Source organism: Cygnus olor, chromosome 14, assembly GCF_009769625.2.
Source record: "Cygnus olor isolate bCygOlo1 chromosome 14, bCygOlo1.pri.v2, whole genome shotgun sequence".
Taxonomy (NCBI): domain Eukaryota; kingdom Metazoa; phylum Chordata; class Aves; order Anseriformes; family Anatidae; genus Cygnus; species Cygnus olor.
In genome coordinates, this window is record NC_049182.1 from 8807698 (window position 1) to 8829511 (window position 21814).

A 21814-nucleotide genomic window follows, 5' to 3' on the forward strand; every position below is an offset into this window, starting at 1 on the left:
CATTGTACATGAGTGGAAGTAGCAGTGCCTGTGGAGACTGAGCTGCTTCTAAGGATGAATAACAGATCAGCTACTGAGTACGCATTGTCTTTCAGAATCATTCACTAATGAAGAAAGGGCACACTTGCTATTGATACCAGCTCAACCCGAACACAAAAAGTTTCGAAGAAAGTCAAGGGCGGTTTGTTCCGTACAACTGGAGAGAAAAATTAAAGATTGAACATACCCAAATAGTTTTTATACATTAAAAAAAAAAAAAAACAATGCCAGCACTCTAAATCAATTTACATAAAGCAGAAAAATGGGTAATTCAAATAACTTATTAAGCACAAATGTTACTCATTAAACATAATTCAAGTAACTTATTTTACTAGATGCAGATTGAGCTTGACAGACAGTCCGGAGCTATTTAAATTCAAGTCAATCTTTTGACATTTCTATTCCTACCTGGTAGCAGATGGCACAGATATCATTGTGTTGCTCCAGCTGCTCCTTTGTGGCAATGGGCAGTGATTTGATCTTGTTCACTGCATCTCTGCGAAGAAGGAAACTTTTCCACCCCAGCTGGGCCCGCAACCACACGTTGTAATAGGAGTGAATGAAGATGATCACAGAGCCCATCACAGTCCATTCGCCAAAGACAGTTTCTGAGACACCGTATGCCACCACACAGAGAGCGACAAGGAATTCCAGCAGCCGGTACGTGCCATTTACGTAATAAATCACGTCATCCATATTTTCTACTGGTTCTTTTCTGAACTCTTCCACCATAAACAAAACATAAATGAAGAGCGTCCCAAGCACCTGTAACACAACACAAGACCATTAGCTTAACATGCAGTTCTGAAGTGGAGCTGAAGTCGTTCAGCATTGTCCATAAAGCTCTGTATATATCATGCTTCTAAATCAGACAGAGGCAGGCAAGCCCCAAAGCGGCAAAACTGTTGCTGAACCTCAAGACAAATAAAAGTCACTTCTTATCACAAAGCATTTGAGCTTTTTCAAAAGTGCTTCCTATTCCAAGTACTTTCCTGAGTTGAAAACATAGTTGAGTTGATTAAACCAAAGTGCTAAGCACCATGAGGGGAGGGAATTAGAAATTAATTATAATAAAGTTATAACAAACACTCATAGTGCAAAACATTTCCTGTGTTTACACTTCTATGTTTTGAGCATCAAGTTACTTCCAAATAACCATAGCTAGACTTTTTTTTACTGTGGTACTTAAGCCCTCAAAAGCCTCCTAGCTTTACAATTTGAAATAAACTTCCATTCACCTATGCCCTCAGCCCACCCTTAGGAGCTCCTTAGCCACAGATACAAGGAAATTTTACATCATATCTTGTCCTTCTGCCCTTTTGTCATCCTCGTTCTATTCTGATCACGTATTCACCCCCTTCTCGAGAAACAGATCACAGTTAAAGCAGGGATTCACAGTCACTACAGGGCTAATGTTCTTACCTGAAGAGAGGTTAGAATACTGCTGGAGATAATGATCAACAGCCAGAAATCCATGTGGAAAAATTGACAAATCATGTAGGCCATGTACGCGGGGAACACAAGTAAGAACAAACAGAGGCTGACTGCTCGGAAGTGCTTCCACAGACTCCTGCAAACAACACAACACGTTTTTATTTTTTTTAAGTCAGATGTGAGCGTCAGAATAAGAAGAGGTTCACTGTTGGACATAGGCATGTTAGATCTTTGCTGAAGGCTTTAACTTTTTGAAAGGAGTTTTTGTTTTACTTGGGCACAAACTCATCCCCAGCATGCATGTCTAGAGTATATATGCTCTGAAAAATTCCCTCACATCTGACCTCTGCTGTTTTCAACACAAATACAAAGATTATGGGCAAATATACAGTAGTCGTTATAATTGGTCAAGATAGAGGTTAGACAAATTAAGTACCTAAGACACTGGATGTCTCAGATAAAAGTCCATTAAACTAAAGGAAACTATTAAATATGCACGTAACTGTTTATACACTTTCCTATATAAATGGGGTTCTTCTAGATTATATATTTATTACAACGATTCTACATCTTTTTGCTAACATACATGGGGCAAAGGTATTTCCTTTCATCGCCAGACTTAGCCCTCCTGCCTTTGGAAGTATATTCCCCAATTTGGAGATCACAAGAAAAGAATCTAGTGGGACTTGAACATTTATCTCTGCCACTTCTTCCTCTGCTCCTCTATCACTTACTTCTTCCTAATCTCCCTCCCAACCTAAACACGCCATCAATCTCTTACACTCACCCCTTTGCAAAAGCTTTCAGAGCATCTCCAAGAATTACTATACTACTCTTATATGTTCTTCAGGTTGTATTTTAACTTCATTTAGCTCTGGCAATGAGGTACAGAGAAAGTGAAAGTACTGGGGGGACAGTAGCAGAAACTGAGTAATTTAATACAATCTGAAGAAACATCAGAATGCTACTGTAAGGTTTGCAATTCTCTGTGGGCGAGGGAGAATGGGAGAGCTGAAGTGGAATTTATCCTGATCCTAGTTAATTTAGAACTGCCTGAAAAATTTGGCAGAAGAGAGTTAAAAATTGCTGTCACCACAGGCTGCTTGTTTAAGCTGGGCAGATGGTCATATCCTGGCTCTACTCCTCTTCCCTCTGTCAGTATATTTAAAGTTAACATTGCTGCAGGACACTGGGTACAAGTAGCCTCTAAGCCAAACAAACTCTCTGCACATAAATAAACCTCCTTTTATTTCCTCACTTACAGGCTACAGAAAGGGGAAAAAACACAAGCAATTAACAAAGATGCAAACAAACAGATTAATACAAGAAAACCAGATACCAATAAAGCTCTTTGAAACACAAATTAAACTTAACAACCACCCCACGTGATCAAAACATCTGGTACACTCATACAAGTCTTCCGCCTCTTACTTCTTGCCAGCAAACTCTATCATTTTGGGATCAGTGTCACAAAAAATGGGTTTCCCAATATCTAAGGTCACCCCTCGATAATACATCCCATCTTCAATAGCTGTTCAAGACCACTGCATGAGGGGGAATCCTACCCAACTGCAGAAGAGGTTAAGCAAAACCTGCAGATTCTGCAAATCCACGCAATAGAGCGTGGCGGGGCAAGCACAGGCACTGGAGTCCTGGATTTGCTTAACTGAGACCCACAGGGGGAGTAACCACCACGCAGTGCAGTACTCAAGAGTAGGCAGCCAGCAGCTGCAGATCAGCATGGTCTTGCACAGGCTGGATGGACACACTCCTGAGCAGGAGCAGGTGACCCAAGTCACCCTCATTTGGCAGCATACAACATGCTGAAAAGCATTGCTGTGTGCACTAGAGGGAGCAGGATGGCAAGAGGAAAAACTACAGAATTAACTAGAGATCTACAAAGATAAGATGTGATAGCTTTACAAGCTACTAAAATCCGAATCAGGCCATTAACTACCAGTTTACCGCTTCCTAAAACGGCACTGAATAACTTTCAGTTTAGGAAACCAGTCTCTTACTTGTCTCTTGAGGCTCCCAATGCCAAGACAATGGGATCGGCAATTTCCAGCATAGACTGAAGGATGGATGCCACCACAATGAAAAGAATAATACTGAGCAGGAATGCCCGATGCACAACTTGGAGCTCAATCAAACCCGTTTGCACAGCCAGGATCAGGAGTGTGACTCCTTCAGTCATTCCCCTGCAGATCAACAAAAAAGAGAGAAAAAGAAAAGCATTTTTCTGTGTGTCATTGTTGGTTCAAAAACATATCCAGAAATGCCAGGAAATAAGCTGTTTCTGCCATAACCCTGCATTGCCACTGTTTTTGACTTTTAGTGATGTAACCATTAAAGCTTTAACCAGACAGGAATGTTTTCAGAAACACTGAAGTGCTGCGGCTTAGGAACTACCAAATTTCAGAAGCTTGCTCCTGAACCAGCAGCGTGTAGGTTATACCCATCCGAGCAGACACCACTCCTTGACAGAGTTCCCCCAGTACTGCACTGTCCCAGAGGCAGTCTCAGAGAAGGAACCTGCAGCCTCAGTGCTGCCTACGCAAGTCTGTAGCAGCACTGCTAAGTCTACAGCTGGGTACAGCCAGCCTCTTTCCTAGATTACCATGAAGCCCCTCTCTACCTGGTATGTTTCCCTATCACCACACTCCTGTCTGCCCTTTGATCCTGGGGAAACATCCTCAACTCACGTCCCCACCAACCCCCAAGCTTTAGGAAAATTAGCGGTTTGTTCATTTTCCAGTTTATTCTCTCTGTGCCTATGTTGAATACAGAAGGAAACACTGAATTTCTCCAAACGCAGCTGTCTGTTTCACTTCTTTTTGGTTAGGAAAAACCAGACTGCATTTCATGCCTCCAGACAGCGCGTTTCAGCACCACTACTCAAAGCGACCACAGTACAGAGCACCTGGAACCACGCACTTCCCCAGAGGAAGCTTTTATGTAGGTTACTCTTAAGCAAACCCAGTTCATACCCATTCTCACTTCTACATTTTGGAATCCAAAATGTAAAATGTTCTTTTGCATATGGTTTGAACTTTGGCCCTTAGGTACCGGCTGGAATAACTAAAAAACATACACAGGATCCCAACTCCATATTAGAAAAGTTGAGATGAGCATTAGGAAAGAATCGGCTCCTATATTCTGGTTATTTCTCATAGTTCCTTATAGGTGATCCATACAATGTTGTGTTTTAAGACTCTAAGATTAGTCATGTTTCACACATGACTACAGGGTAAATGAGGAAGTGTGAATGTGAAGTGTTTATATTATCCAAGCAAGTGACAATTTTCCAGTGACTCACATTGATTGTCCTTAGTACCTTCATTAAACTCTGTAATTTTAAATCCCAAATAACAGCCCTGCACTTCTCACAAAAACTAACCATCTCCCAAGAAATTCTGTGACAAGCTGCATTTCACCTTGTATCCTTCCAATGCACATGCAGACTGACATACAAAAAGCCTGTCAAGGATACCCATGAGTTCATAAGTTAAAAAAAAAGAATAAATACAAGCTGTATCATTTCTGTATAAATACTTTTTTGTCCGTTTAGACCCTAGACACAACGAGGCACTTACCTGTTCATAGCAGGGTCATTCATGAATGCTCGGTAACCCTGCAAGTAAAACTTGCAGAGAGTCAGAACTCCCAGAGCAACGAAGGAGACTGTGAAGACCAAGCCCAGCAACGAATATGGAGTGCTACAACATTCTGCAATACTGGGAGGAGAAAGAGGGAAAGAGGCAAAAAGAAAAGAACCATTAATCAAAAGCAATGTGAGGAACTCTCCCTTTGTCCTGTTAATGATGCAAGCTGGTTTTAAAGCACAATTAGACTGGCTTAATGAGAGTTAAAACCTCTACGCCACCATGGAACCCTCCTCTTAGTTTTTTTGTTTGTTTTCTTTGTGTTTTAACACTTCTTTTTAAGCCAAAACTACAGCACAGCTCCACAGCTAGTAATGCCTTCAGGCTGGAGCTGTGGCCATGCAGTGTGGTCTTCCCCTGTTCCCTCCTGTCCTTCTCCGCTGCTGTGCCACACGGTGGCACTGTCCTGCCTGCATACGGTTTTCACAGCCAGAATGCACTTGGGTTATTTGCTGAAATTTCAGCCAGCTACCAGAACCACAGAGTTAAAGCAGATGGATTCACTAAGGCACTTTCCACACAGACCTGCAATAGTGAAAACAAATGTCAAACTGATAAACACTGTTAGAAGACTGGAATTTTTTTGGTATTGTTCCCATCAAGTTGAGGTAGGCAACACCTGTCTTTCAAAAAGCTGAGTCAGAAGCAAAACAATGAAGAATGTTCTCCCTCAGCTGGGTTTTTCCTTTCTTTTTCTACAGCTGTAAAGTATCAAAAGATTGAGACTTCAGAATACATTGATGACACTGAGAATAGCTGAGTTACTACAGCTCCCTTACCTTAGGACTGCTCTTGTGCTGATCCTGGCACTGCATTATTCAGAGCAGCCTAAGCCTCGGATGCCTTGGGCACCTGAGGAACAAGGCTGCCAGCACTAGGGGAGCACAGCACAACGTAACACGTGTGCCAACACTCTGTAAAGAACTAGCTGTCAGCCAGGGATTAAACACCTGAAAATCCTCAAATACATAATCCAACATAATACACTGGCATCTCCATTCCTTAAAAAAAAAAAATCTTAGCTTGTCTAACAGGACAGTAGTCTTTTATGAGAGAAATGACAGTGGTCAAAAATGTGTCACGCTAATTAACCAACTAAGAGTGCACCAGGCTAGCAGTCTGAAAAGACAAGTGTTTTGAGGAAGCATATCCTTCAAAAACAAACAAAGCACAACCAAGAGATATTTACTTTGTCTCTTCTAATGACTACCTGAGCAGGAAAACTCCTTTGAAAGCAATTCACAACCAAATTCTGAAGTGTTTATGTATACTGGAAACACTGCCAATAGTAAACCTTCAAATTCAGCCTATTTACTAACCTGAGCAGGGCTGATAAAGCTTTCAAATGTTCCTGCCAGTCAAGGTAGCAAGAAATACAGTATTTAAATAAGCTATTTCTGTAGAATCTTTGAGGAACTCTAATTTAAAATAAGTTATCTTGGCCTTCCAACTGATGTCCAACCTTTCTTTCCCTGTCAGTTATTATAGGATTCTTCTTAAACTTTTTTCCTGATGATCTGCCACCATGCAAGGGTCCCAGAGGAGCCTAAGAGCTCCAAGAGACTCCTGAAGAGCTCTGAGTGTTATATTTACATCTCGAACACAAGTTTACAAATTGTCCTGAAGAGCTGAACACTTCAACATATCTCAAAAATCACAGCAGTTACATACTCAAGGAAGAGATTTTGAGAGGAACAATAACGACAATAAATGTAAAGAACAGTTTTTAAACAGCAAATCAGCGAGCAAGAGCCCTCCAGTCTGTAAAGAACAGACCTGTTGCCTCTCTCATTTTTACAGAAAAGCTAAGAACCATTTGCTCTTTTCTTTCCCCAATACAAGAATTGGGGTGCACTGAATGAGACTATATGGATTCAAACAACGAAAATGTTGTTTTCGTTATACAGACCAAGCTGAGCTGTGAAACTACTTGCGTAGGTTCTTTCAAACAACACAAGCACACATGGGTTCACAGGCAGACAGCAACAACTGATGGAAGAGAAGTCTTTTGAGGATTACTGAACAGTTATTAACCATACTCAGCTACTGCAGCTTTACTTCTGAAGCCGCATGTGGGATTGGAAGAGTCCTAGGAAGTGTCCAGTTTGTTGAGTTATGGGTGGGTGTCTTTCCAGGCACTCAGTTGTGACCACTGCTGGAAACTGGATCCTGGGCTAGATCAGTATTTGGGCTGACCCAGTACAGCCACTCTGGTGTTCTTGTCAATATCTGACACTGCTACAAAGCACACTCCAACTGCTCTCACCTGAACTCCAGCTACACTATTTTAAGTTGTCAGTACACTCAAAGGGCACAGGTGCAGAAGTCACTCACTTTCATGGAAGAGGATGTCTGTTCCATTTTGGTGAGCAGCCAGCACTACGGTGGCTGTTGTGGCTGAACTGGGAATTTTCATGAACTGTCGTGACCTGGTATTTCAGCTCCCTCCTGAGGAGTGAGAGGCTGTCAGTGGTACTACCCGAGTTTGTGTTTTTAAGGTGACTACACTTGGATTTTTTTTTTCTACTGTGACAGAACAAACACAAAGACCGTTTTCACAGTTTTTCTGTGTTTTTGCAATTGCAGGTAGAACTTCAGAGATCAAACTGTACTTACTCACTCATGGAACAAGCTAACACAAGTCTGCAAGGCAGGCTTCCTGTTTTGCCATAAATAAGAGAAGTCTAACGATTTTGGCACAGGAATAAACTTAGTTACTAGGAAAAGGATAGCTTGCCTCACCTCTGCTAACTGCTAAATGCAGTGCTCTGTTGCAGCAAAATTAAAATTGCAGCAGAGATGAACAAGAGGAACAAACTTCAGACACCATTAGTTCAGCTGACAATCAGATAACACAGTTGGTGCTTTTACATAATGCAGTATGACAATGTAAGCAATTTTAATAGCACACGCAGTAAGATCTCTGGCTTTTCTCCTTAATGACAATGAATTTTGAGAGCTTAACGCTATGACATCATATATGCACGCACAAAGGCAGGCAAAATTAAGCAGCTGGAAAGCCTGATTGGAAAACTGTAGTGATGAGTAAGTTACTCAAGCAAGTTGCTACCCAAACAGCAGAACTAATGATGTATGGCCTCTAAAGGATATGTCCTGTTACCTGCGTGTTCAGACACCATCCCTTTTCTCCCCATCCCAGTATTACACAATGTAATTTGCCTCACCCACCTTCTCCTGCAATATACCCAGTTCCTCTCTGCCCTACATGCCCCCTCCCTTTTGTATGCGGTAATCTCTAGTTAGACGAGAGTCAGCACAGGCACGTACAGCCCGGCCAGAATCCCTCAAATGCTGCCTTTCTCTCAGTGACAGCACTGACACATGCCTCTCTCCCTGTAGCCAGGTTTTACCAGGCTTTTAGCAAATTGATATTTTTAAGAGATTTATGCCTTTGCCAGATTAACCACTGGGCTCAAAAGTTACTTTAGGAGTTGGTTACTTCAGCTGACTGGATGAACTCGAGAACACGTCCCACAACAGAATGAAGAAGCAAGACATACAGGGATCAGAAAAGAACAACCACAAATAAGGTACTGAACTAAATAACTTCAGCTGAGATATCTCAGACTTAAAAACGATTCGTATACTGAAAACAAACTTCTGGACCAAAGCTCTAATTACAGCTATTCCCTCATCAAAGAAGTGTTTTGCTTTCTTTGGGAACTCCCCACAGTTGAACTAACGTTGCCTGAATGGAATCCATGCCTCTGAAGCTCAACAGGGTTTGCACACATGGTTGCTGAGATAAGGACAGGTATTTGCCCGGCACCCAAATTCAATAAAAGCTGATCTACCTGTTTAGTCTCTAAAAGAGCACACATTTCAGAACATAGTCAAAACCTAAAAATTATTTGCAGACTAGTAAGTTACCTTGTCAAGAAGAGGAAGAGGAGCCTCTCTCTCGAGGCAGGCTGGTCCCGTGTACTGAAATAGGAATAGATCTGAAGAGCAAACAAGACGAGCCAAAACACCATGAAAAGAACCGGGACCACCAGCTGGTTCCACAAAGACATTCCCAGAGCCAGGAGACCATATACTTCCACCACCTGGACAAGACAAAAACGCAGTTTGTTATTAGTTCGTGTCAGCTGTAGTTTGATAACAAAAGGATATTCACCAATAAACCACAACAAAGGTAGGGTTAATTCACATGGCATTAGCCATCTCAAAGGAGAAGAGGGAAAGCCCAGACTCAGCAGTGAGACGCTACCATCTGATCATCTATTTTACTTGAAGTACGAAGTACCTGACTGTGCAGCGAACCACCAGAACAGCTGACTGCCCCTTCCTGTGAATAACTGGCTTGGAGCTGCTGACTGCGGCCCTCTCACAGCAAGAGGAACGAGGACGCGCCTCCAGTCCACGTACAACCCACTCAGACCTTTTGCCCAGCTCAAGTCACAGCGTTGTTGTCTTCTCTATAGCTACTGCCAACTCACCACACATGCTAGATAATGAAGCGAGCCACACCACTTCAGCATAATAAATCTGCTTTGCTGATCCGTTTTAAAGGAAAATATAAAATGTCTGAGGTATTTAGTGTTAAGTACCTCAGAACAAACATGTACCAAACTCCTGACTGCTCCTAATCAACCAAGGGTTTTGAAGTTCACAGTTAAAAGCTATTTCAAAAGACTTTGAAGCTCAATTACATTTTTTGTATTGCAAAGACTAAGTTACAATGCAGTGATTTTCAAGAAGCTAGAGCTTCATATAGCTGGACTTATAATAAAACATCAAAAGGAAATCACTCAACTGCTTTTTCTTTATCGTCTCCTTCCCACAACGATGGAAAATTTGCAATAGCTAGCAAACACATGAAAAAGCCTGTATTTCAACAAAAACGTTAGAGAGTTGTCTACTTAGTCTTTCATGACCAGCATGAGGGATATTAACGTTCACGGGACCTGCTGCAGCATCTGCTGTGGCTGATGGACAAGCAGTATGCTGCTGGCAGGGATATGGTGCCAAGCTCCTGCTTTTAGCTTTGTGCAGACTTGTCAAGGAACTGTGTTTGCCCTCAGGAGACTCCCTTGGCCTCTCCCTTGGCCTGAGACCAATCCAAGCAATCCCACGCAGCTCCTGGCACAGCACTCCATCACATCAGAGACAGGTCAGCTATGCTCATAACGTAGGTTCATAACCATGAGGTATTTCTGGCATCTTCTGCAAGTAGGCAGCCAAGCTTCTAGACCTGCTTTTAAATTATACCGTCAGCTACAGTCTGAAATACACACACACACACGCAAAAAGCTGCTTTGGCCCACCTGGTAAGGCCATCCCCCCGTGGTGCTCCATTCAACAAACACTCCTGGTGTTTAACATCCTAATATTCAGTAAGTTTTGCCACTGATATCAAAACAGCAATCAATTCCAGCCCGCAACAGTAGTGAACTCACCAACACATCACTGAAGACTAACCACCACGCAAAGTTACAGCAATGGAATCACATAGAGGAGAACATTCAACACAAAACAAGACAATATCCTTCTTTGGAATAAACACACTTAACTTCATTTGTAATCCCCTGCAGGCAGTTATACAAACACACACTGAGCCAACATTTTTTTTTCAGCTGTGTTTCAAGACTATATGTGAAGAGCAACAAGCTCTTTAAAAACAAAACTTTTGTTATCCCATTTCACCAATGCAAAACGAAAAACACTTGTACACAACTTTCCATTCCAATACACTCTACAATATGCACTCAAAAAAGCATCATATGACTAATCGGTCTATTATAAATCCAGTGGCACTTTACGAACCCTGTCATTTTCTATGTATTTACAGGGAAGAAAAAAAAACTTATGCCCTCTGCATAAGCAATTGGGAGAAAGAGTATTATCAGCATCCAAAGGCCACGCATAAGGAGTATTTCTTCCTCACAATTACAATCATGTAAGAGAGCCCAGCAAGATTTGAAATACCAGGAGAGGAGAAAAAAAGGAAAATAAAATCAGAGACAAGCGATCCTAGAGATGAGAAGGCTTGTATAGCAACTGTACTTAGAATACAATTCTGACCCCAAGAAAAAAAGAAATTATTCTCTCCCATAATGTATTTGCAACTAAAATCTCCATATGAAGAAGTGTTCTAAACTTAAGTGTCTAATAAATAACACATACATGACTCAAATCCACATCATATTTTAATTTGACATCAAGAAGCCAAACTGCAAGTGTCCATGCTAATGGAAAATCGAAGAGTTGGTTTTACCCTGTTGTGAGCCTTCAAACTCTATAGAAGAGGAGGAGCATCTATTTCACACCACGTTAGTCAGTGCTCTCTCTTTTAAAGGAAATGGTAAGCATTATTTTTATATTCTCCCTGGAAAACATGGATATTGAAGCCTTGCCAGTCAGCTCCTGAATTTGTTCTTATCAGCAAATCTACAAGCTGGTTATGGGCAAGATCAGACCATGTTAGGTGCTGTACAAGCACAGAAGGATAATCTTGCTCCAAAGACCAATTACACACAAAATAAATAACTAGACAATAATGATCAAGATGACAGGCTGAGGCCTTGGCACTCCAGACACCTCCTGCTGCCAAGTTTTTGTTTGTGTATGACAGATACGACAGCAACGAAGAGATTTAAAGAGGGCTTTGAAAGAGCTTAGCAAGTTAGTTTTCAGGCTGCTTCTGGAATGAAGAAGCAAGTCAGAAAACCAAAGGCTTGGTCTGAAAAAAATTCAGCAACTGGTGAGAGGAGAACTAACAGGTCAGTCAAAATCCAGTAAGCATCAATCTTTTATACTGAGATATATGGAAGGAGACATTATCTGTATAAAAATAAGATGCGTGTACGTGAGGCATGATGTTTCTCTAACATTAACAAAGCGTCTTTTCAAACAAATATACATTAGATGTCAAAGTGTTAACAAAATGGATACATGTCAGATCAGTCTTCTCTGTTTCTGGTAACTCAGAGATCCTAGCAATGCTGCTGTTCTAAACCAAATGCTACAGACCTTTCAACCTTTCACATCACAGCCCCAGCCACAGTCAAGATCAGCTTCACTGTTACTCCCAACTGAACACTACAATTACAAATGCTTTTTATACAAAACATATTTCTTAAAATGAACAGCTAGTGTAATTAATGCACAGGTAGTACCTTACTCATTTAATGAGGCACTAATTCCATTCTACCACAATCCTGTCTTTTAGCCTGGATTTCAAGAAGGACTAAGTGAAATCCAAGCAAAGTGGACATGCTCAGCTAGCCAGGAGCATAACTCAGGCTAATGAATTACGCTGAATGCCTGAACTGCTCACCCATATAAATTGTAAGCTAACAAAAATTAAAGAAAGGGGATGCTATGGATAGGAACACATTTGTTTTTCTAAGAAAACATGAGTTAGCACACAAAAACAGATGCACAGGAAATAGTCAAACTACTTATTTTATTACTTCTTTCCTGCAAAAAAAAAGCTCAGGCCAAGGACAATAAAATTGTTACACTCAGTCTTACCTGGACAAGCTCTCTGTATGCAGACTTTGCCAAGTTATAGGGCACCAGAAGATTTGATGCCAGAAAGTAGAGAACTTCCAAACCAGTGAAAATCATGGCAAATTTGTTGATGACGACGATGGTTTCCAACGGGACGAGGCAGAGCCGTGCCAGCAGAGGGAGCATGTGAGCAGAGAAGAGCCAGATCTGTTTTGTTTTCATGACGCAGGAGCAGAGCGTACATACCACCAGCTGACCTGAAAACGAGACAGTCTTTTATAATCAAGCTGATTATCCCCTTCAGGAAAAACTTATTTTAATTCGTTATCTTTCCCTAACAGTTATCAACATCCAGCATATTATGACAGCTCTAACTAGGACATATCTGTTATGAAACTGGGCTCCTCTACGTCTTCTGCTGGGTCATAAAACTTACAATTTTCAAACTATGTGAAGTGTATGCTTTCACTATATAGATTAGTGAGATGTTAACCCAAAACACGCAGAATCACATTCAGATTAATATGAAGTCCCAGGAGTAAATCATGCTGTGGATGACTTGACAAGTCACCCTTTTTTTTTTTCCATAACATCCGAGCTCAACCTAAATCCCACCAGTATCTTTGTGCACAGCAGAGGCTTTTCTGAAGCCCAACTATATGACTATTTCATCCTGAGCCATGCAAAACAGTAATCAGAGGTCCCAAATGGCTTTTGGAACAACAATATTTATACTGTCAAGAGGAATTACAGGCCAAGAACACTAACAGGAGACAGCCAGGTCAGCAGCTGAGACTTCAATAATTTCATAATGCCCTGGGGCAGTTGCTCAAAATTATCAGTGAAGCTTGCAAGTGACAGATAATTAACAACTGAATTCTCTTTAACAGTTGGTGGGGGCACAAGAATGTCTTTCTCACACACACAGAGATTTGGAGGATGATATTTCTAGAGCAGACCCTTCCTGTATAACTGCTCCCATTACAGTCAGTAGAACCTGTACCCTTTATCTCAGAGGAAGCAGACTGGAGCCAAATTTACATTGTCTGGGTAAGAACATTTCTCACTCATCATTTTGCAGTAAGAGAAATGCTTGTTTCACTGTTTAAAAGCAGAACCTTGTGAACTGACACAGGTGGTGAACATCTGGAAGCCACGCTACATGGTACCAAACCCAAGTGTTTATGGGCTGCTTTGCCCCCCCCCCCCCCCCCCAATAGTCTGTGTGTTTCACAGCTCTTGGCAGAACCAGGAGCTAGCCTTAGCAAAGCACAGCGTAACAAAGCCAAGACCAGAACATCTCTAGGCCTCAGCTAACTCCATGTGCTCACATAACCTTATGGACCTTGTAAGCCCTTCTGGACGCCTTAGGGAGGGAAATTGGGAGAGGAGAAATAGAACCAGCATTTCTCTCATCCTGCCCAACTTCCCCACCCAGTAAAGGCCTTCTGCTTTCAAAATAACTGGAGCCAAACTGAAAGCAAACCTCTAAACTCTACCACTTAAACATACAAAGGTCTTCCTCCTTCACACTGTCCTCTTTCAAGTTTAAATCCTACCCTCAATTTGCTAGGTGTAGTTTTGAATTACCTTGAGTCTCTTCAGAACAAGCATGCTTGCTTTCAGCAAGATATATTACCGGTATTTTGGGTCACAAGCCTCTGAGAAAGTTACTCTACTCATCATTCAACAGACTCCAGCTCTGAAGCACTCTCTCTGCTCTGTTGTTCTCTGCCCACACGCAGGTTGCTACAACCCCAGTTAAGACACCACCAGCACGCTGCTGTGCTGTAACGTTCGGGGCCTGGCACAGTCAGCCTGCAAGGATTTCTGCGACTCATGGTAACTAAGGCAACCCAGCTTCACACACAAAGGGACACCAACACCAGCTTCCGATATGTTCTTCAGGATTTAGTAAGTGTCGTCATCTGAAATGGAATGCTGTAACCCACCACACTTAACAATCCGGTGCTCCCTGGGATAACTGTGGGGTTCTCCAGTCACGAGACAGGACCTCTGGTTCCAGTCTCACCTCACGGAAGAGCAACCCCTGCTTTCCTCCAGGTGCGACGTGCCAAGGGTGCTGGTCATGCCTGCTAAGCTCTCTCTGCTTCCCACCTTTTCAGTCTAAACACTGCTTGGAAGTCACTTGTCAGGGAAAAGAGACCTGTGCACCATCAAGTGAAACACATGGAGCACTTGCTCTTGAGGCCTTGAGCTCCCTCCTGACGCCTGCACCTTGCTGATTCTCAGCCCTTTCAGGAAGGGCCCAAAGAGGTAACGGAGCTTTTAGTGACAGGTACTTCCCATTTTTAACGGGGTAGCAGCACCTTCCTTCAGGACAACCTCTCTGTGCCATACATCATAGCTTATCTCCAAGTAGGGCTGTACACGGTGAGAGATCGCATACACGGTTGCAGTTCCAGTCAGAAGAAATTACCTTGTAACTCATACCACGTCACCAAAAAACTTAAATCCTCAAGCTACCTGCTGAGACTAGTAAATCCAGCTGAACAGTTGCACTCTCTAAACTTCAATGCTGTGGACTGAAGACTGCCAGACAGAGCTAATGAGTCCAACATCTGGAACCCTCCTGCAGGACACCAGGCTCCTCTGCTAGGGAATGAAGCAATAAGGAAGAAATCTATTGCCTTAAGTTCCTGTTCTTTTCCCTTCCCCAAACCTCCACAAATACATTAAACCGTGCTGACAGACAGCCAAAGCCTCTCAGCTAGTAAACTAATGGAAAATATGTGGTAAGCCAGCAAATGTGGTAGAGTCACTCCCACTTTTAGAAGGGAGCTCTTTACTTCACTCTCCGTTTTAAAAAGCTGATGTTACCAAATTCCCTGGTTACCACATTAACTGCCTGACAAAAAGCAGAATGTCTCCAAGTTAATATATGCTCCCACTACTGTGCACTAAGAACTAAGAAAAAAAATCTTCAGGGTAGCATCACTTCGAAACCACGCAGCTTTGTAACATAACAGCTGATGTTCTCACAAGGTGGAACACTCATCCAAGAGGCAGTCTTCTCAGCTGTTTATTTCTTCCATCCAGCATGACGAGCAACTTCAGAGCATATTAGTAACCCTAGTTAATAATTATTGGACTGAATTAGATCTGGGGGAAGAACTGACCGAGAGTGCCCATCCAAAAAGCACTAATGAATATAACCATTATTAAAGATTAAATTTGAGACCCAAGTGGCGTACTGTACTCCACCCTTTTAATTCTGACCACAGCTTTTAGGTGACAGATCTCTATCAGTAGCATGATTATTTCCCCATGCACCTGCCTCAGTGCCTTTGTCAACAATGCTACACAACAATGCTCTGGCAGAACACACAAGAAAGAGATGGAGCAAGGCACCCACATGTATTAATTTTGCTGCAAAGATGACAGTTCAGTGCAGTACACTCCTGAGACATGGCAGACTGCACTGGATAAACACCTCAGCATGTAACAAATTTGAGAAAGTATTTCATATTTACACAAAACACTGTCAAGCCTCAAAGCCCACTTACGTAGGACTTCCCCAAAGACGACCATTTGCCATCAAGACTAGAATTAGACTTTCAAGTTGGCTTTAAAAGAACAGGAAAAATTAATAATGAGGGTATTATTAAAAATTAATAATTTATTATTATAAAATTAATAATGAGGATACACACACTTGCTAGTACAGTCAAGCACCTATTTTTGAAAAACAATTACAATAAGCAGACACTTCAGTCTGCCCCCCAGTACAACCCGACACTGAATTGGACAAATACAGCTGTATCATCTTTTTCTAGCTCACACATAATCCACACGAAACCTGAACGATGCATCCTGGGATACTGATGGGCTACGACTCCCGGTTTAGTTTCTGCATAACCGTTACTGAATGGCATAACGCCTCCTGACCTCTTCCTGCCCGGTCCTGCCTGCTGCTTTGTGAAGCTCTCTGAGGGATTCTGCTTTAGCACGGGACCCTGCATCGCACCTGAGAGAGATTCAAAGAACTAATTACAAACATTTTCTCGCCGAAACATACTAAAGGCTTTCGCTGTACTTTGGTGTCATTCCACAAGACAGCAAAATTTAGCATACCTAGAAATTCAGAAGAGAGGCGAAGTGATCTCTAAATATTTCCTTTTCTTGGAAAACACCAACGTTACTTCTATATAAAAATATTAAAAGCAAGGACAAATCCCAAATTTAAAAGTGGGGATACCGGCAGGCAGGGAACGTATATATTCTGCTAGACCTAACATACTGGAAAGAAGTAAGCTCATTTAAATCTCTCAGTAGCAGCTGCAAGCAAACAGGAAGCAGCTGAGTTTTGTCAACAGTCCACGGCTGACTAAATCTGTCAATAATCTGATGAAAACCATAGACCTTAGTGAAAGGAATTAGAGAAGGTTTTTCTTCTGACTGTGTCTTTGGCTTATTTTTAAAATACACACAGTGCGCGTGCATTCCAATATCCTCTCAGCAGAGCATATGGTACGGTGTAGCAACCTTAACACTGAATTTATTCTCTTCCAAAATTCATTTGGGAGGGGAGGGTAAGGGAAGAGCGTAGAAAGCCCAATTCTTCAGGACTTTACCTAAACATCTCAAAGAAGAAGTCATCTCTGCCTCTCATGAAACACAATTTAAACGTAGTTTTGAGCTGTTACTCCTTAATGCTTTCATTAGAAACACCCCCGGAAGTCAATTTAAAAATAAATAGAAGTAGCCTGTAGGCCCATGCACACATCCACAAATCTATTGCACCTATTTTTTTTTTGTAAGAGCGTGAAAACACTTATCTATAAAGACAATACAGAATAAATGCCTGTACAATGCTTCCAAAGATAAAAATACTATCGAAATTTCTACAGGGCTTTCCATCCAAGGAGTTTTCCAGACAGACAATGCAATCATGCTGAACCAGACTGCGAGTCTCAGAAGAACACGGAGGCAGAATGCTGTATTTAGGAAGCATAATTCTAGAAATAGTAAACACAGAAGTACTAAACAATCTCAGTACTATTTTTTGAAAGAAATTATATGCTATCAGAAGTGTCCTTCTACTACAAACTGAAGTGATTGCTTACACGAGATCCTTGGATCTTTCTCCTTTCATTCCTTATGCCTTGATGCTATCATAGGGATAGACAGGGATACAGAGAAAAAAAAAGCTTTCTTTTAAAAATACCTGATGTGCCTACTGGGGTAAACTAACTCCTTTAAGAACTTCTGATTTCACCCAAACTCCTGGGCATGAATTTAAAGTGCTTCTGTAGGAAAATATACACAATCTACTTTCCCTACTCTACCAATTTACAACACATTTCTAATTTCAGATCCACAGTTAGGAAGAACACAGCACAGACAAGCATGAATTTCAATAAACTGCACCTTTACAAAAGTGTAATGGGTTGATTAGGAAGCCCGTATAAATCTGAAAGATTTAAGTCTAACATTAAATTTTAAAAATTTCCAAAACAGATCTAAAGTAAGGAAGCGTTGGTAAATTAATGGCACATACAGAGCCACGCAGGACACATCCAGCCTTCCATACTTCTTGCAATATTAATGAGGATCACAGCTACTAAAAGTGACACAGAAATTTGAAACCAAGAGGTGAAACATGCACAGGTTTCAATGAAGAGAATTAGGCAGAGCTCCCCCTGCATCACAAATATCTAAATCACTTACCTACTAAAGCAGTCATGAAACGATTCATTGAGAGAGGCTCCAAGTACATTGGCCCTTCATACCCTGATTCCAATTCACTTCTCACGTAATCCCTAAAAAAAATAAAACCACAAAAATATTAAGATCCTTCTGACCAGACAAGAAGCAATTCACTCATTCCACACACATGTAACCTCAGTGTATGTTACAGTCAATTAAGTAAATTACGAAAAGCAATATTAACACTACTGTTATGGCATCCTCAGTGATCAAAGGATCTAACCGAAGCATGACTTTGGCGACAGACGTATTATCTGTAATTAGACTCACTGTCACAGCTGTAAAAGTCCTTTGGGACACCCAAGCTGCTCTTCAGAAGGTGGCCTGAAACTGCTTATTGACAAAGCCTCTTAAGCACATTCCATTTTTAAGTTCCCTTATTAAGTGGTTTCTTCCTAATCTTGATTTCTTTTCCCACCAGCTTCATGTGAAAAGGTCTTCCAATGTAATGGTCACAGTGTTTTGCACCAATCTCTTTGCACTGTTTTAATAAATAGCTGTGAGGGCAAAGTGACAATCACAGAAGACCAGGGACATGGTTGCTTCATAATCCTTTTATCCAACAATATTTCAAAAATTTAGCTGTATCCTGGGGAAATCAGGGGGACCAACTGGATGCCCTCAAACCGAGGGACCACAAGTGGCAGACAAAGTCTGAAAATCTGACGGGACATCTGTAACTTCTCTCAGAAGAGGTGGGGGCTCAGGAAATCAAAGAAAAAAGTAAGAACCCTATGAGAGCAGGCACTTTGCCTGCTGTTGGTGATCATCTCATCTCCACCTTCGAGCAGGCTAACCTGTGTAACAGCAATGCAAGTCAAATAGGAACTTCACACAAAGAGCAAACATTTTGCACTTTCAGAAGATAATCCTGGAACAGCAGGGCAGTAATTCTCCAGTGGCTCGTTAATCCCCTGCCATGAGACAGCAGGCGATCCACGTGACCCTGCGGATCCGCATCTTCAGCCCCTTTTTCTGCCTCATCTTGAGACCCTCCGGTGCCCACTCCTGGCATGGCTGCTGCTGCACCCTCGTTGTGACCCTGCCAACTCCGCCAACAGCAGCACCACAGCCCCTGCTCCCATCTGGCCGAGACTGTCCGGCCGTTCATGTCCAGCTGCAGCACGTCCCAGGAACACCAGACACACACATTCAGCTGACCCCGCGTGGAGCTAGCAGAGTCTGTTTGCTCAAGGGGCATGGCATGACAGAATTACGTATTTATTTACATCAGTCAGGCAAGCCACACCTGCTGCAAACAGATGCAGGCAAAGCAAAGCAAGCAAGACTGGAAATGACAACCAATGTACGAATTGCTCTTTATATTTCAAGTGGAAAAAAAAAATGCAACGCAGTGCTACTGGAAGCATCCGCTTTTCCCCAGAAATGTGGAAAAATACTCTGGTTCTAGCATCATCTCGCTACTCCAAGCTAAGGTATTCGCATTTTCATTTGCAAAAACTCTCTGGAATTCAAGACATAAATCTCAAAGTACTAAAACAAACACTTCAAAGCCTGTTCTTCATAGCTGACAATGCTGCCTACTCACAGCAGCTTTTCAAGTGTCATAGTATATGCGAGGTATGTCGACATGGGCTCTTTAGTCTGTAACCTACAATTAAAAACACATGAAGATGGAAAAGGCAGCTAAGATGACTGATTCTGCATAGAACATTTCCCCTTGTTATCAAACCACAGATAAGCACAAGGGGTTTTTTCAACCTTCAAACATGCACAAGGATGTAATCTTTGGGACGAAGTTGTGTATTTTTGTTTATGCGAATCTGCAGAAAACACTTTCTGACAGCATTTGCAAAGCAGACAGGATAATCCATCAGAGTTGGAGAGAGAAAAAAAAAGCCCCACCACAGATTTCCTCTGAATTTGCAACATGCTGAAGATGGCTTTTTGTATTAGCAATATCATGCTCCATCCTCAAATTGAAGGTGAAAATGCTGGCTATTTCTAAATTGCTAGAAGGAAAGCAGTGAAGACATCAAGCTTTTTCTACATCTGTCAGGAAACAGGTTACAAAATCATCCAGAATACCAACTGTAGCGAGAAAACCTTGCACAACTTAGCCAAGACGTACCACCAAAGCTGCACGTATAGTTGGTTCGTTTACAGCAGGAACGTGTCTGGAGATGACCCAAATCCTCCCAAGCTACATTTCTTGCCCTTGTCTGATTCAGTCATCTGCACAGAGGACTATACTTGGCTTCACTCTTTAAGTACCTTTCTTTAATTGAGAGTTTAAGGCCTGCCAGCCTAGAGAAGCAATGCTTTAAGGTCTCCTAAATTTTTTAAACAGTATTTGTAGATGATGTCTAAATAAGAAAAAGCAGTGATTCTGTTATTACGAGTGCGAACACAAGGATCTTTTAGCACAGACACCAATCAGAAGATGCCTGGAACAGCTGCAGTGCCATACAAGATGCTGAGAAGAGCAAGTGCATGCACTCAATTTTGATCAATTAAAACTGTATTAAGCTGCAGCTTTTACATCGGGGAATTGTTCACTTTACTGCAGCAATGTAAGAAAACAAGAATGCTAAAATCATTATTTACTAGTTAATGAAATGACTGAAACTACGTTATTACTTTAGAAAATTAGGGCGTAAGAATAAAGCTGAGATCAGATCGCCTGCTGTTTATTCTGTGGATGCACTCCCAGCCTCATTTAATCAAACTGCTGGACTGTTAACATATAATCACGGCTAGCCACGACTAGCACTGCTCTGAAAAGGTAAAGAGATACAGTGCCTCACACATGACCCCTTTTTTGTTACTGAAAGCACAGAAAGGTCTTCTGTTACTAAAGATGTGCTTTGTAATTGACAGGCATAAGGAACTGTGGTTATCTGACCCGAGTCATATTGCCGACATTTACTGTGGCTGATTAATCTTCGCTGTTAACATCAAACACACACAGTCGTAGGTATTGAATGGCTACAGATATCCTTAAAATTAAAAACATCTTTAAAGATTATCCATAAGTAATGATTCAGTCCCTTGCTCCCTGCCTTCTCCTCCTTCTCCCCCTCCCACTCCCTCTCCTCAAATCTTCTCACCCTAAGCTCTATCAGGTTCAACATCTGGAATGTAATTATAACAAAACAGCAAAACATGAAATAATCTAAGGATGCTTTTTTTTTTTTTTTAGCATAAACAGCATGTTTAATTGCATCATTTCTTTTCTGCACGATAACTGCATCATTTCTTTTCCCCAGTTTTACTGTTGCAACTGGGGAGAAGAAATGTGATCCTTTTAAGCAAGACATTCATGCAGCTACATAAAAAAAAAGAAAATACATTTTCCTTGTCAAGAGCGGCAGGATTTTATTTTCTAAAGCTGACTTCTCCTTTTTCCATAAACAGATGGTGAATTATCTCTACCCAAATTGCCAGGCTAACATGTCACATACAAACGCAGCGCCGCCTTGGACTCTCCCAAGTGCTCATGAGCATTA

General features: G+C 41.7%; 1 protein-coding gene across 3 annotated transcripts in view; it reads right to left on the reverse strand.

Annotated features, from left to right (window-relative positions):
- RNF145 (ring finger protein 145) overlaps positions 1-21814 on the reverse strand; it is a 44698-nt gene that overhangs the window by 2363 nt on the left and 20521 nt on the right. For 2 of the 3 annotated variants that reach the window (XM_040573227.1, XM_040573229.1), the window contains exons 4-11: positions 18306-18397; positions 16435-16602; positions 12636-12871; positions 9030-9205; positions 5070-5210; positions 3492-3674; positions 1462-1609; positions 448-804 (exon numbers count right to left, since the gene is read on the reverse strand). In XM_040573227.1, coding sequence (XP_040429161.1) covers positions 448-804; positions 1462-1609; positions 3492-3674; positions 5070-5210; positions 9030-9205; positions 12636-12871; positions 16435-16602; positions 18306-18397 — 1501 coding nt within the window. The remainder of the gene's footprint in view (positions 1-447; positions 805-1461; positions 1610-3491; positions 3675-5069; positions 5211-9029; positions 9206-12635; positions 12872-16434; positions 16603-18305; positions 18398-21814) is intronic. The other variant, XM_040573230.1, reaches the window with a different exon arrangement.